The sequence below is a fragment of the Candoia aspera genome, chromosome 2, assembly GCF_035149785.1.
Source record: "Candoia aspera isolate rCanAsp1 chromosome 2, rCanAsp1.hap2, whole genome shotgun sequence".
In the NCBI taxonomy this organism is placed as follows: Eukaryota; Metazoa; Chordata; class Lepidosauria; order Squamata; family Boidae; genus Candoia; species Candoia aspera.
This window is the reverse complement of record NC_086154.1, coordinates 102,167,477-102,184,055: the sequence shown is the minus strand read 5'-3', so window position 1 is coordinate 102,184,055 and position 16,579 is coordinate 102,167,477. Positions and strand designations below refer to the sequence as shown.

Below are 16,579 nucleotides of genomic sequence, written 5' to 3'. Positions count from 1 at the left end.
CAAAAGCTCCCCTAGTGAGATGGAGATGGGTGCCCTATTCCATGAAGAGAAGATAGAGGGAGATTCTGCATTACAATGGCTGAGTTACTGGTAGGATTCTGGGGAAGAGCGGATGATGCAGGACAGAAGAAGAAGCCATTTGTTTCATTTGGATCTCAGCTGTTTCCCTTCCATTTAAACACAGATCCATCTGACCCAAACACGTATGAAGTTCAACAGGATATTCAAATTAATATATAAAATATGTAGGACTATACCCTGCCTACCCTAGAACCGGAGAACAGTAAAGCTGAGAAGAAGTAGGTGGATGTCTGAATGACATGATGATGAGGCTACACATTCTAAACTTCTGCCTCTTTATTTTATTTCTGCCTTACCTTCCAGGAAGAAAATTTTTCCATTATCTCTGTGGAAGACTTGGTGATGACTGTGTTTGAGCTCTTCATTGCTGGGACAGATAGCACAACCAATGCCGTCTCATATGGCCTTATCCTTCTGGCCAGGTTCCCACAAGTCCAAGGTATAGGGAGTGATAACCTTTCTTAAATATTTGTTTATATTCTGTGATAATCCTCAAACAGGGATTCCCAGATACACTGCAAAGAAAAACTGCAAGTTGGCAGTTACCCACTTATCTTTTGCTAAGGACGTGTCCTTACAATGGCACCTCTGTCCTGTTGACCGCCCATTGCTAAGTTAGCCTTAAGCTGGTTCAAGGGGTTCCAGCATGAAAAATGACATTTTTCTGGGAAATCCAAATATGTCTTCCCATTCAGACAATCTGTGGTGCATGGGGGAAGCTTGAGGGGACACAGCTGAGGACAGATGTCTACTCAGCTAGAACTGTCTTGGTCGGTCACTTATGGAACCTCCTTCATATTTCCTGTTCCTGGGCTCAGCATCTGTTTTGCAGTGCCATTTTGGCTGGGGTGCCAGGAGGTTCCCCCACCATTTTATAAACAGTTTTGTTGGTCCATCAGCTGATGCAAAGCTTTTACATTGACTAGCCCATTCCTGGCATAATGCACATAACTGGAAAGACTCTGCTCTTGAGCTTCTTTACTATAGAGTGAGGAAATTCCTTCTGAGTAGTCACAGGTCATCGGGGAGCCCTAACTCTAGTTCTTCTCATGGAATGTTACTTTTAAAAAGTGCATTCTATTGTGGAATGTAAACTCATGCAGATATAGCCTCAAGCTGCACATTCCAGGAAGTTAGCCAGTGGCTTCATCCGACTGTACAAATCCAGAAGACCACTCCGTGGCAGCCTTTTTCCCTAAGAGAGGGGAAAACTCTAATTCTCTGCTGTCATCTAGTGGTTGATAGGTCCATAGGTCAATAAACATTTTGGAGAAATGTGGAAGCCCTGAAATTGACTAGCTTGTCCCACTTAATAGAAAGTGTAAGGGAAAAGTGATGGTCTTGGATTTCTGTAGCCTGGGCAGAGAAGAATTCCCTTCCCAGTGGCCATCGCTGCTCTGACTCCTCAATTTCTCTGCTCGTGTAACTTCTTTTGAAAAGTGTGGTGCTTTGGAGAATGTGACCTGGTACAGTAAAACTTCAAAACGTGGCCACTTTTTTCTTCTCCTACCCTTTTTTATGATCAGAGCCATATATATGCTGTGATTTGATGCAGCAATCAGTGGAACAGTTTCTCAAACTCCACTACTGAGTTCTTGGGTGCTGAGTTACTCCACTCAGCAGCACTTACCCTGTGGCTGCATTGTGGCTGCCCCAGCCAAGGCGACCACCGGATGGCAGCAAGATATATAACAAACTAGCCCTTTGCTACTGCCCTCTAGTCAATCAACGGTTCAGTAAATATTTTGGGGAACCTGGGTAGGTGTAGCAGAGAATAAGTCTCTCTCACGCACCAAAATCCCTTTCCTGAACTCTGACTCCAAGAACGTTTAAGCAGCATCTGCATCTGGATTACGCAAATCTGGATGACTGCTATCTTGCAGTTGAGAGAGAGATGAAGGATTTGCTGCCATCTAGTGGTCAATAGGCTAATTGTCCTCTGGGGTGGGGAAGAGGGCGGGGTGGGGAAATGATTGCATGGAATGCCTGAACCTTCAAAGGATCACCTTGGCACGCATTCTGCATGGGGACTGCTGGCAGCTTTCCCCAAGTTCAACATTCAGTCCCTGCCCTTACAGTGTCAGGTGGAGGAGCTGTATGGAGGGTGGCACAGGAGGGCCCTGTTTAGGTATCCTTGAAAGGCACATGGTGGGAGAGTGTGTTTTGCATTGATATGCTTTCTTCCCAGCTCCAGGATAGGAGCAAAACATGGCAAATGGCTGTGTGAATGAGCCCAAAGAGCAGTGAAATTGGGAAGTAAGAAACTATGGCGCATCTTTGATGATCCACTGTATGAAGATCAGCACGGTTTGAGTCGGGATAGTTTAAAAACTTACATTGTTTTCTTTAACACAACATGATTCATTGCAGCAAAAGCCCAGCAGGAAATCGATGAGGTTGTGGGAGCAAACCGCGCCCCCTCCATGGAGGATAGGCTGCAGCTGTCCTACACCAATGCATTTGTTCATGAGATCCAACGTTTTCAGCAATCGAGTAGCGAGAACTTCCCACGTATGACAACCCAGGATGTGAATTTCAGGGGTTACTTCATCCCTCAGGTGTGATAACTCAGACGAAGTCCGGGATCCTCTTTGCATATAGATACGTATCTATAACTGAAGTACAATTAAGCTTCTGCAGTAATTGCTGCTTATATTTCCTGAACATCATTTGAACTTTAGGCCACTGGATTTTACAGAATGCTCTGTTTATTTGCAAAGGCCAGATGCCCTCCATGGTCCCGGACATCTCCCATGCTGCAGAGTTTCATTGATTTCTATTAAGCTTCTGAATTAGAACAGTTGATTCTTTTCCGCTTGCACCAAGGAACTGAGGATGTTTAGAAAGGTGATTAGCACTTCGTTCAACTTTTATCATAATATAATTCTGGAAATCTTCCCCCAGAATGCAAAAAGGAAGCAAAAATATCATCAGTAAACATGATGGATTAATGAATCTAGCCTGCCTCCTTTTGATTCCAGCATTCTGCCTCCTGACAGAGGACTGGTAAAGTTTTGTGGGAGGACTGAGCCTGTTTTTCATTTACATTTGCCTTTTATCAACCATGAAACAATGCTTTGGAATCTCCCCTCTAAAGAGGCTTCCCTGGAGCAGAGGTTGCCATCTTTTTGGTTTCTAATTAAAATTGTGTTTTGGTATCCATACATCTTATAAAAAGTTTCAACCGTCACAATGATTGGTGACTGCTGCATGCTATCACTTTTGCTGTGATTGTATGAAATGCTATATAGTTAAATATAATTGTATCCCACCCATATTAGGACATAGCAACAGCTCCCCTCAGCAGATGCAAAGTGGACCTCTCAACGTCAATTGTCTGTCAGAAGACGTGATGAAAATCCTTTAATTTCACAACAGAGACAAGTTCAGCCGCAATTTTACTGGAAAAGTATAGACTGCTTAGATCAAGACAGGTTTCAGAATGCAAGAGAATTCCTAGAAGCTTGGCACTCTGAAAAATTAGCCATCAACAGACATATGGTAATAAACCTGATGTAGAAATCATTCCAAAGGAACAATCAGAGAAAGAGGCAAGAGTCCTGAACACATCCTCCCCATCACACACCTCTTAACTAGCGCTCAACTAAGCAGGAACAATTGAGGAAAAACCAATCTCCCCCACTCCACACAAGGCTGTAAACAGCAAACCAACTTCATTTCCCCACTTCAGAGCACTGATGGCGTTACTAACCTGGTAATGAAATGTCTGCAGGAAAAAAAAACAGGCTGAAAGGAAGGTCTCCCAGAGAATGGTGATGGCTGAGCACGGCCTTATCAGTGAGCAAATGGAATGGGCTAGGCTTCCATTGTCCCTGTCCAAGCTGCCTGTAGCAGTTGAGAATGTTTAAATCCCCCAACCTCATGTTGGATTAAGAGCACCATATGGAAATGTGTTCAGGCCAAGAAATAAAAAGGGTGCTGAAGTACCACAGTGTTAACACAAGTAGAGGGCATTTCTAAAATAATTCAAAATAAGTTTTTTTTAAATGAAGAAAAGGAACAAAATGTTGAACAGATAACTTTAAAGATCTAAAGCATTTCTAATCACATCAGTCCAACTTCCTATGTCAGGATTTGTTTTGTTAACTTAGGCAACGGCAGTGGAGCTTCAGAATTTAGGAACTACCTTGAGTTCCACTTGTAATCTCAAATCTGCACATTTTAATATTATAAATTGGGATAGATCCAGTTTACATTGGTGAAACATAGCAGACAAAGCAGTCTTGTTACCTCCTTCCTTTCAGCTAATGTAGCTTTCTGTAAGGTCTTTAAATATGTGCATATGTGTTGGCCAAACACCATGTATGGAGAAATCTTGTAAACTGCATAAATGTTGCTTTATTATATCTCCCAAGGAGTCTTATTTTTGAAAGAGATAAGAACAATCCGTTTCTTTACAGGGGGGAAAAAACCCCTTTGTTCTCTTTATTTTTTGCCTCCATAAAGGGCACAATTGTTGTTCCATTGTGGTCTTCGGTGCATTTTGATACTCTCTGGTGGGAGGATCCTGAGAAGTTTGACCCAGGCCATTTCTTGGATGAGAAGGGTGAATTCCAGAAGAAGGATGCCTACATGCCTTTCTCTGCAGGTAACAGAGGGGTTGTGCTGATTTAGCAATCCAGGTTGGTCAGGTACCGGTAAGGCTGCTGAAGTCTTACCTCACCTATTGTCAGCCCTTCCAGGTAAACCAGACGGGAAACAGATGAACTAATTCTCCCTTATTGTAAGGCTCCATTAACAGAATCTTGTAAGTCTGAAAGTCCAGTTTGCCTGCCCTCCCTATTTATCCCTATTTAGCTTGAGTGGTCAAGGTGGATCTTTCCTACGTTTCTTCTTTAGGCCATTACCCTCTCTTGCACTCCCTTTCCTTTTACCTGACTGTTCCCTAGGCAGCAACTCTTCCTTCTTTTTTCCAAGGTCACGCTCACATTCCATCACACCAGTGCTTGTGGGTAAATGGCAAAATAATTGAGAGAATCTGATTGAGTCTTGAAGGAGAACATTCAGTCTCTTGGAACCAGAAGAGACATGGTGACTGCTAATCAGCTCCTCCCACAGAAGGAGGGCTTCCCCCCCCCCCCCGAAAAAGCTACAAGTAGTTATAGGAGCAAGGAGAGAAACACGGGTTGTGTTAGGACCAGAGCGCTGGGGGAGGTTAATATTTTCCTCCGCACTGTTTTCCTGATCTGGTTCCTTTGCCCTAGTTTCTGTCGCAGGGAGGAGAGGCTTCCACCTAGCCTGTGGGTGGGAGAATTGGGGGAAAGGGTTAGGGCCTCTTCCCCCCTTCTCCCTGGCGGCTGATTGTATGGTCCCAGGAAGATGCAGGAGACCTGATTATGGTTCCCTTGGTCTCCTATCTGGTTTGGTCCTGAAGTAAAAAAAACTGAAATCCAATTTACTAAGATGCTCCAAGGACATTTAAGTATCTGTCACAGTCTTTCCCCCAAGTAGCAGATATCTCTTTATTTCATGATTACAATCGCTATCCCTGCAAAGTTTTGAAACAGGAAGACAAAATCTGTCCCTGCTACAGTTTCTTCTCCGCTTACTTGCATTGGGTTGGCATGGTCTGTCGATACAATCTTAGGGCTTTTTTAAATATTAGAGTAGGTTTTGCACTCTCTAGGTTAACCTTCAACAAGAGCTCCCTTAAGTCTTTCTCCTCTCCAGCCACCAAAGTGGGTTCAGTGGCACTCCCGCAGCGCCACTTCACCAAGCAGCATGGCCCTCCCATTTCTCAGAGTAAAATGTGGCTTGGCTTGGCTTTACTTTGCTTCCCAGCTCCTCCTTTGTATAGCTTCTCTAGCAGCAGTTGCGCCTGAAGAACACATGCTCAGTTTCCCCTGACACTGCTCACCAAAAACTTGGCAAGTGCTGTGGGAGGATGTACCACTCACCTACTTCGGCAAGCCCTTCCAAAGCCAGGCGTTTCTGCTTAGATGCAGCTTCACGGAGCAAGTGACAGGCAGAAGAAGGGAAACTTCATGAGAACAGATCATGGGGCCCCTTTGCTTCAGTGAAAGGAATCATGTCATCTCCATGGCACAATTCTCTTTGTCAGAATGAATGCACATCATCTAGGCCTACAGGGTAGTTATCTGGAGAATGTTGTTAAGTCTTGTCTGTTAAGAGAGCTTGGCTGGATATGGCTCAAGTTTCTTAAAACAATTTTTACTATTTTAAAGGCATTTTTTATTGTTAGTTTAAAGAGCAAAGTACACACTAACTGGCCAGTCATTTCAAAAGATCCAGGTACTTTGCAATGGCTATGGCATTTTCCCAGCACTCAAGCTACAATGTGTTCTTTCTGGAATACTGTTCTTCACCTTCCACAGCTAATCTGAGGTGATGCCTTACTTTCTGGGTAGCAAAAAGACTTTGGGCAATTAACTAATGGTCTTCTTTGTTCTTTCTACAGGGAAGAGAGCATGCCCAGGAGAGGGATTGGCTCGCATGGAAATCTTCCTGCTCCTTGCCACTCTGCTCCAGCATTTCACTTTTGAACTGTCTATAGACCCTGAAGAGATAGACTTAGAGGACTTGTTTCTGGGCTGTAGAAAGAACGGGAATCATCGCTACTTACGGGCCATCATCCGTAAAATTTAAATAAGTAACAGAAATAAATGATTGTCTCAAAAACATTATTTCGCCACCCCACCCCTACATTTCTAATGCTAAGTTCAAGGTTGTAAAAGTATCAGAAATCCATGAGTGCTGTAAAGTAGAAACATCTGAAAGATATACCAGTAAGTGTCTGCTCTACTACAGCTATCGCCTTCACCACCATTACTACTGCTGCTGCGGTTTGAATTTTGATTTCATCCAGAGAGTCTGATGATCACAGATGCATAAACTGTTTCAGGCTAAAGATTGCTTTCGACCCTTCTGTGGTAAGACAGGACCTCAACCCCAATTTTAGACTGGGTGGAACCAGGCCAAAAACTAAGCTTTATTTCCTTCTAATGTAATTAAAATAAAACGAATTAAAAACTCTTTAACGCTTAAGATTTTTAAAGAACAGGTCATTAAAATAATACAATTTGGCAGCCTTTTCTGAAATAGTTTTAGTGACACTGGTAACCAAAGTCTAATTAATGTTTCCTTGTCTCTGTTAGATTGCAGACACCATAGTACAGAATCACAGTTTCATATTTTGATTCATACGTGATATAAGTTTCATTGATGTATCATTTCAGTGTAACCTGAGTAGCTTCTTGCTATTGTCTGAAACAAATACATGTTTTTGACTTGAATGCTAATCCTGCTTGTTTATTTAACCAAAGGTATGAATGGTGAACTTAAAGAATGTGAAAAGTACAGGTATCTCCTCAACCACAGACATATAAGAAATTCCTAAAATTACACCTGGAACTGTTCAATGAAAATCACAGGATTTTAAAGCCAGTGGCTAAAGGAAAAAAATCTCAAAAGGGATGAAGCTGATTTCATAATAAGATCATCATTTTAAACATTCGGAAATGCAAATTCAGAAATAGGCTTCTCTGAGGTCAAGTTTGGTGAACACTTTTCCCTTGGAGAGGTGCGAAAGCATGTCTTTCATTAGGGGGAGGGGGTATTGATTTGTAATTGAGATGGCATTTATTCCCTGGTAGTCTGTACAAAGTCTTAATGAGCCATCTTTTTTCGCCCAAAAAAGTACAGGGGCAGCCAAAGGTGAATTGGCAGGCTCAATGAACCCCCACTCCAAGTTTTTGTCACTGAATTCCCTTAGGATGTTTTTTTCAGTCTCTGACATGGCATACATTTTGGGCTTTGGTAGTTTAGCCTTTGGGTCTATTTCAATGGCACAGTCAGTTTTTCTATGAGGAGGCAAAAGATTGCACTCTTTCTCATCGAAGACATCAATAAAGTCTGCATATTCAGGTGGAATGCCAGATTGTGGTAAGACTTCAGGTGAGGGGGAGCAGTTAAGAAGGGTTCCAGTGACCTCCACCCCTGGTTGGAGTACTGAAAAAAGGTTGCCAACTCCATTGTTAAACAATAAAGCACCTGAGTCCCAATCGATCTGTGCCTTTCTGCTTTTCAGCCATGGGAGTCCCAGTATGATGGAGTAGTTGGCAATAGGGGCTACAATGAACTGTAAGGTTTCCTTATGGCCCCCCCAGCCACATGGCTAAAGTCTCTGTCCTGAATTCCACGGGACCCCCGTGGGCAACTGAACCATCTATCTGTGTGAAAATAATAGGATTTTTTAGTCTCTTGGTTTTTAGACTCAGAGTGTCAAGGAGGGCAGGGTGTATTAAACATTTGGTGCACCCAGAGTCTAACATTGCAGTCAAAATGGCTTTGTGCCTGGTTCTTAAGTTTTTTAACTCTACTTTCACCAGTAAGGTGGGACAATCATCACTCACCAAAGGGTCTTCTTTGCCATCAATGTCAGAAGTAGGTGTGCTGCGCCCTAGAGTTGCCACCTGCTCGCGGGCACAATTTAGAACAGGTGAAACTCATTTCCCGCTGGCTTCAGGACTTCTTGTTCGGAGTCTTCTCTGGAGTCCAGTTGAGCTTCCATTGTGGGTTCTTTTTGAGCCAGCACTCTTGCAGCTGCTGCCTTGCGTCTGGGGGGTGGGGTTTTAGTTGGTTTAGTTGCTCCTTTTATGGCTTCTGGGCATTCGGCTGCTCTGTGTGTGTCCTTCCCACACTTGAAACAGGCACTTTCCTTTCCAGTTTTGTTTTTTCGATCCTCCCTCTCGTGGAAAGGTCTTTGCTAGGCAAAAGGAAATTGACTTGGTGCTACTGTATTTTTTCCCATTGCTTGAGCTTGAAGCTGCTGGCAGAACTAGTACTGGGTGTTCTCTACCTCACCTGCAAGGCAGATCCAATCTTTCAGAGTGGGGGGGTCTATGTGGCAGAGTGCCCACCTAAGGATTTCTGCCTGCAATCCCCCCTTAAAGTAGCCAATCTTAGTGGTTTCAAACTAGTCCATAACTTTTCCAGCAAGGGCTTTGAACTCCATGGCATACTCCACCACAGTTCGCCCCCTTGCCTAAGCTGTTGGATGCCAGTTTTTGCTCTCATCTTATCCAGTGGCTCCTTGAACCGGTCCCTCAGGGCTTTCATGAACTCCCGCAGGCTACCCAGTTCTGGGGCACTCACATCGTGCAACTGCACAAACCACTCAGTAGCTGGCCCTCTGAGCTTGGCACCCACTTGGCTAACTTTCTTGTACTCCGTGGGGAAACAGGAACCATACTCTCTCATGTATATGGAAATGGTGGTCAGGAAAAACGCCAACTGTCTTGGGTCGCCATCAAACTTGACCTGTATATCCTTTGGGGCTGTGCCCTGGGTTGCCCCACTAGCTAGCACTCTCCCTCCATCTCCTTGACTCTCTGGGTGGCCTCCGTTCTGCCTGCGTCTCACTGGCAATTTGAAATCCCTGGTTGGGATTAGGGTACGTCATCTCCCTCGCCCGATTGGCAACTCTGCTCCCAACAGCTGAGTCAAGATTTCTGCCAAAGGGTATGCCATCATCTCCAGAGTTCTTGATACCTGCTGCAAGACCACTTCCATGGCAGACATCCTAGCTTCCAGATTGCGGAGGTCTTGGGGAGTTCCATTAGGATCTGGAATGGTTCCATGTGACCCCAGGCTTCACACTATTATTTGCATATCCACATGTAGCGGAGGTCTTGCCTCGCCTTCCCTGGCACCTACCTGGGAAGGTGCCACCTGTGGTTCTTCAATAATAATGCTCGGCGTCTGGGGTTCTGTCACAAAATTTAGGGAGTGGAGGGCACTTTCCAACTCCATCTGGTTGAGCCGGGTTTCCACCTTGCACTTGCTGTCTCCACTCCCCAAACTCTCCTCTGTCTCAATTTTTTCTTCTGCCACTTTAGCATACAGCACGGTTCTCTCCGAGGATGGCAGAGGCGATGGCTGCTTCACCCAGGACTTCCCGTGCTTAGGCATGGTTTGTCAACTCTCAGCTGATTGCTTTCTCAGGAAGAGTTTTCAAATTATGGATTCACAGCTTAATGTCAGCACCTGCTCATGCAAGCATTCACACACACAGTCAAGAAACTGGATTTCTTTGAACTGTTTTATTGAAGCGTAATGAATGGAACAGAAGGCAAGCTGCGAATAAAGACTTCCCGCCAAAACCTACTTTAAACTACATTCCCTTAGCTAGTCCCCTTTCCCATGAAGCATGTCACTCCCACTCCCAACCAGATGGTATTCCTGTCATATTTCAACCTTGCGTCCTTGATGTGCTTATAGCCAAAACAACCCCTTACATTCTAACTTCACACACCCCCTCCCATCTTCCTCCCATCCTGCAACCTTTGAGAATGACACGATGGGAGATGCCCTGATAAGGGTTTCTGTGAAACTTTTGATCAGGGAATCTGACACCCGCCATGGTCTGGATTTTATTGCATTCTATGCTGAGTGATTAATGGTTGTATTTATGATTTTATTGAAACTTTAATTGCTTTAATTGTGAACTGCCCAGGGTCCCCCATGTGGGAGAGATGGGCAGTAATAAAAAATTGATAAATAAATAAAATAAATAAATAAAAACTCTTTTTGGCTATCTCTAAAGCATAGGCATGTCCAAACAGTGACTGTAAATACCTGAGATACAGGTGAGCCTGGCCTCTTCCTAAGGGCAGAAGACTTTTACTGATCTACTGTAAGCAACTCTTGGCACACCTGTCTGACTCATAACATCCATGAGAGAAAATTCTCCATGAAACAGGGAGAGGGATCGTCTCTGGCTGCTAAAAGAAGGCCCAATTCCTCCTCATCATGGGACATGCAAATGATACTAACACTATGGAGAATTGGAGTATTTGGATTGGCTGGACAAAAGCAGGCACTAAATAGAGAGGTAGCTTAACCAATGACAGAGCCGGGAATGCACAACTTGTTAAATGGGTGAAAGTGTTAAGCCAACATCAAAATTAGTGGGGCAGAAGAGCGTCTGTTTCAAAGTGAAACAGCCTCTGTTCATCTTGGGGATTGCTGTTCTGCAAACAGGGATGAGGTGAGCTGCAAGTTCTACCCAGGCAGCCTTTCAATAACAGAATCAGATATTAATCAGCTGAAAAAGTATGTCCTTTCATTATCTGGTGGGGCAGAGGGTGCTGTTTGATATCAGCACCCAATCAAGGACTAAATAACGTAAACATTTCAGGGGAACTCCTACTGCTTGAACTACCGTGTTTGCTCATGACTCCACTGGTGTCAGCGAAACATAGTTCACTACTCCTAAGAGGTCGACCAATATAAGGGCAAGACAGATTCTCATTTGCTGCTCGCCAAGATTACAGGACAAGGAATAATCAGGTAAGTAGCTGGTGGGCTGCACGTGCCTTGAAGGGTTAGAGGAAGCAAATGATTTAAACATATTTTTCCAAAAGTGCATGGGTGCGCTTAAGCTAAGACCTTCGATTCTGAAGGTACATCCCTAACCACAAAAGACCATTGCTGCCAAAGAAGTCTTGCACAATGAACGCCGTGCGATCTCTTTCTGGCTTAGCTCATTAAGTAGCACAGTCCTGTGTGTACGGATTACCTGGAGCCTAAGCCTGTTGCTGAATCCAAAGAGGTGCTTTGGATGACGGGGCTGAGGTTGCTTTGTTTCTGCTGCAAAATCAACACACTTAGTGCAGTGGTTCCTTCAGATAATTATTTTAAAGCAAATTTCATTGTGTTAACTAACTGAGCTCCCATCCAATTCTGCCTTTAGTTCCTGAATGGAATTACCCTTACCATATAGAGTATCCAGCTGTGGTTTGTAGATATGCCATAGTGAAATGTCTTTTAGGGGGTAATATTGAAAATGATCTCAACAGTTGAGAGGAGTTGGTTGGAAAACACAGTGAAATGCCATTTTCCTTCACTTTGGTTCCCCTTTCTGCTCTGTCATGTCAGGGAGAAACCTTTGTTTGTGTTACTTGGTCAGGGATATTATTCTTTAAGAGTAAGGAGACTGGTAAAGGGGTGTGTGTGTTTGTGTGTGTGTGTGTGCGTGTGCCAGGCTGTGTAACCAATTGGAGCTGGCCCTGTGCCTAGAGCAGAAGGAAGCACTGCAGACCATCTGCTTGGGAGGGCCTAAGATCGGAAAGCAGCCCTTCTGAATTAAAACTGGCAAACCCGGGCATTTGACCCAGAAGGAAATAGTAAATATTGTCTTCCAAGTCCAATATGTGTTCTTATGGAAATAATAATAACAATCACAATAACAATAACAATGGCACCAAATCAGAAAGACTCAAGGCAATATACAGAGTTGAAAACATAACCAGGTGGGATCATAAATCACCCCAGACTCTGGTCTGTTTGAAAAGGAAAGTTTTTCAAGTTTTCCTAAAGGACAAGAAGTTGGGGCCAATGAACTTCAGAAGGAATGGTATTCCAGAGAAGGCATGCCTCCAGGCTCTCAAAAGATGGCCCTCCTTAGTCAATGGATCGTGGAGCATTTGCTTCTTAAACTGATCTTGTAGGACAGGCAGAGACAAATAGGAGAAGGTAGTCCTGAGCCCTTTGGGATGATCACTAGCACCTTGAATTGTCTCTGGAAACCCACTGGTAAAGAGTACAGCTTGCAAAGTAGGGTTGTCACAAGAAGGTGCATCTACTCATAACTATGCAGGCAGCTGCATTCTAGACCAGCTGTAGTGCCCATGTTCTTCAACTTCTTCAAGGACAGCCCAACAAACAGCAGTCCAGATGCAATTCCAGTATTTCTGGATGAAGAGTCCAGAAGCGGTCTGTGTAACCCTCCTGGAAGTCACGGTTTAAAGCACTTTGTATTCAGTCCCGCTCACAATACTGAATTCAGGGGTGTAACAAGCCGGTGGAAGAAAAAAACTTGGGTCCCATAGGCTTCAATCAGCAAAAGTTAATTAACTGCTCTTTCACATCCTGCCGTACAGTCAACAAAGAAGAGGGAGTGTTTAAAAAGAGCTATTCTTTACAGGATTTAACCCCAGTTTGAAAAATTCCAAGACCATAGATACACTTAGATAAGAAAAAAAAGTAGCTTGTATGAAAAATGTTTACCCTCCAAGCTGCAAGACCTGGGTTACCTTGCAAAGTGGGCCGTGTGAGCCACAGACTCCTTGGAATCCACAAGTGAGTCTCACCATCCCAACCATGTCAATCCTTTATGGTCATTTATGTCAGAGATGTTTGAATCTCCCATTTCCTTCCACTCGAGAAGTAGTCATTTCCTTCCCAATAATGAGTTTTAAAATGGCTTTTGGATGCATTTTTAATCCTAAATGACAAACTCAACTTCATTATGTAATTTCTGTGTTCAAAGTCTTTCAGAAAATTTCCTATGTTGCTGCTGGCCAATAAGTATCTTCTGAAAGGGCAATCACCTTGCAGAGCTACATAAAAGGCAAATGTCCGTATTTTGAACCCAACCTACATGCACTGCATATTTTTTTCTGAAAAAGTACAGAAACAGTAACTTATTTATGCCCACAGTCCGAACGTAGGGATGTTGATAAGTAATTATCCTGTACTGATAGAGGTGAAAGAATGCATTGACTTAAAAGAAAAAAAGCATGAGGTGCAGGAAAGGTTAGAAGACATCTGGAATTCAGGTTAGTCTGGGCTCCAGTGGGACTCCTCCTTTCAATCTTGTCTCATTGAAACAGTTTCTTGGATTTTTGAAGAGGAAAAGAGATCAGAGAAGGATGGAGCTGACATGGGCAGGAGCTCTGCTTCTTCTCTGTATACTTTTCACCCTTTTCTCATCCTTCCAAATGTACAAGAAAAAAGGGCAGCTGCCCCCAGGACCCACCCCATGGCCTTTTCTGGGGAACGTCTTGCAGCGAGATGTGCTACCTTTGGACAAATACTATAAAAAGGTAAGATTAGCTAACCATTGTACTTATTTGCTGTTTCAGAAGGTGATTACTTTGAAAGATATCTGTACTTTCCCCTAATTTTAGTAGTTTGATTTATTCTATAAGCATCCAATTTTATTGGGGGTTCATGTGGATCTTCAGCAGGGATTTTAGTTTACAGTCACCTTGTAAAAGTCTGATAAACACACAGTGGAGGTTACAAAGTTCATTAAAAAAATAAACCGTAAGAAGAAAAGCTTTCGAAAAACAAATCTCTGGGCCTCAAATTTGTATCCTTTGTACTGGCATCTAATTCACTGCAACCTCCTCTTCCTCTAGTCACCCTGTTTGATTCCAGATTGTTGAAGTGCAGTCACAACCAAAGACTAGGGCTACTTCATCTGGGCTACAAAAATCCAGATGATCACTAGATACCAAAAAAAACCCCACCCATACAGAAACACAAACTCTTTGCTGTACTATAGCGGTAATCCAGTTTCTTGAAGCCCATTTATGGTAGCCCTACCAAAGATGGTTTGTCTTCACGAATGGTAGGCAGTTTGCTCCCATTTCCATCCTTCAAACGGAACAGTTATTCTGTGGTATGCACAATTTCTTCACCTGTAGCCTCTTCTTTTCTCTAATACTGTCCATTGGTGTAATTCCCCACACTTCAGTGGCACTCTGTAACATAATTCCTTTCACAGTGATTGAAGCACTCCTACATCTTCGCTCCTTATGTCCACTTCCCATTCATTCTGTTGGGAAATCAATCTACATTTTAATATTTTTCATAAAAGACGTGCATTTTTTTCTTCCTGCAGCGCTTTTACTTTCATGCTCAGCTTTTTTACTTCTTTCTTTTACTTCTGTGTCCATTTTGCCAAGGCCCACCCCTGACACTGCCAAATAAACACTTGGCCTACATTCAGAACCTCTCACCACCATTGTGTCTGTCACAGATTCTCTCAATCTTACATCATGGATAATCAGAATAATTTTGCTTTAGATTTATGTTCACTCCTTTCCCATGTGTACATATGAATAGATGTAGGCTTAAACCACGTATTTGAAAGAGACTGGACTTTTCCTCTTAAACAGTTAACATTCTCATTATCTCATTCCCACCCCTCCATTCATGTCACTTAACAGAATATAATTTTTCCCTGCCTGAATTGCCTTCTTTTTCAGAATGTTTCAGAATAATAAAAATATATATTTTTCTTTCTCCATTATCACTATTCACTAAAGTATAATTTTTCTTACATTCCACATTAAATCTTCTGCATTACATGGTGGATATCAGCAGGGTCCATATATATTGACCTCCACTTCCCATCATAATGTTGGTTAATTGTGGATTTCACGTAAGTTTTTCTAATAAACTAAACAAGGAGTAGACTAGATTATCAGCCTTAGTTTTACCTTTGCATCAAATAACATTTCTTGTTAATGGAAAAAAACAGCACTGCTGAGTTTTGATACTTTTTTCCCAGTACGTCACAAGTACAACCAAAGCTCAGTTTTACCATAAGCAGCTCATGCTATTCTCTGCAAGCCAGGTTCTCTAATCCACACATGACCACGAAAGCCAACATACTGTTCTCCATAACTCACCAACCAAGAGACACATGCAACGGAGTGGAACCTAATCAGATTGATGTACTCTGTGGATATTAAGAGCTATTGAAGCTTTGCTTGTACATGCTGAGGTTCTCTCTGTGACAAATTGAAGAACTATTTCAAGCATGCTTTAGAACAATTTCACCCAAAACTGCTTTATCACCTAATTAACTGGGTTTTATCCAATTCTACCTTTAGCTTACTGCAAAGTATGGACCTATATTTACTGTCTGGATCAGATCAAAACCAATGGTTGCACTTTGTGGATATGAGGTGGTAAAAGATGCTTTGATAGATCATGCGGAAGAATTTGGTGGGCGAAGTGAAACAGCTGCAAATAGGCGAATATTCCACAATAGAGGTTGATTCTTTTTCATTTCTTTCATTTCTATTGTTTTTCTTTCAGTTTCTATAAGTAATTTCAAATTATCTGAATGCCATTAGTATTACCGATAGTTGTGAAAGTTTCATTGAAATGAAATTTTGTAAAAATGTTGATTTGGTCATGCTTCAAAGCAGGGGAGGGAGGAAAACACTTTTTCACCATTTCCCTTCCACTGGAGACTTCTGAAGTCTGCTCAGGTTGTTCCTTACATGCAAGGAAAAAAAAATCTTACCTCTAAATGGGTCCTTTGGGAAGACACACAGAAATGCCTTTCCAAAGAAGGCACTTTTGACTGAAGTCATCTGGACTAATGTCGAAAATAAATTTCATGTACCTTCAAAAGCAATTTGGACTTTGAAGAAGTAGCATAGAAAGAGGATTGACACCTTTGAACTTTGGTGTTAAAGACTCCTGAGAGTATTATGGACAGCCAAGAAAACAAATGGATCATTGAACAAATCAGCCCAGAGTTCTCACTCAAAGCACAAATGACCAGACTCAGATTATAATACTTCAGACTCTCTAGAGAAGGCTGTAATGGTAGAAAGGTGGAAGGAAGGGGAAGAAGAGGATGGCCATCCGCACAGTGGATGGACTCAGTTACACAGGTGATGAGTGTACCATTTGAAGTCCTGAAGGACTA

General features: G+C 42.8%; 1 protein-coding gene across 1 annotated transcript in view; it reads left to right on the top strand.

Moving 5' to 3' along the window:
• LOC134490030 (uncharacterized) overlaps positions 1-16,579 on the top strand; it is a 37,795-nt gene that overhangs the window by 14,373 nt on the left and 6,843 nt on the right. The window contains exons 7-13 of the mRNA XM_063292913.1: positions 385-520; positions 2,452-2,639; positions 4,549-4,690; positions 6,521-6,697; positions 11,816-11,859; positions 13,683-13,949; positions 15,750-15,912. Of these exons, the coding sequence (XP_063148983.1) occupies positions 385-520; positions 2,452-2,639; positions 4,549-4,690; positions 6,521-6,697; positions 11,816-11,859; positions 13,683-13,949; positions 15,750-15,912 (1,117 nt within the window). The remainder of the gene's footprint in view (positions 1-384; positions 521-2,451; positions 2,640-4,548; positions 4,691-6,520; positions 6,698-11,815; positions 11,860-13,682; positions 13,950-15,749; positions 15,913-16,579) is intronic.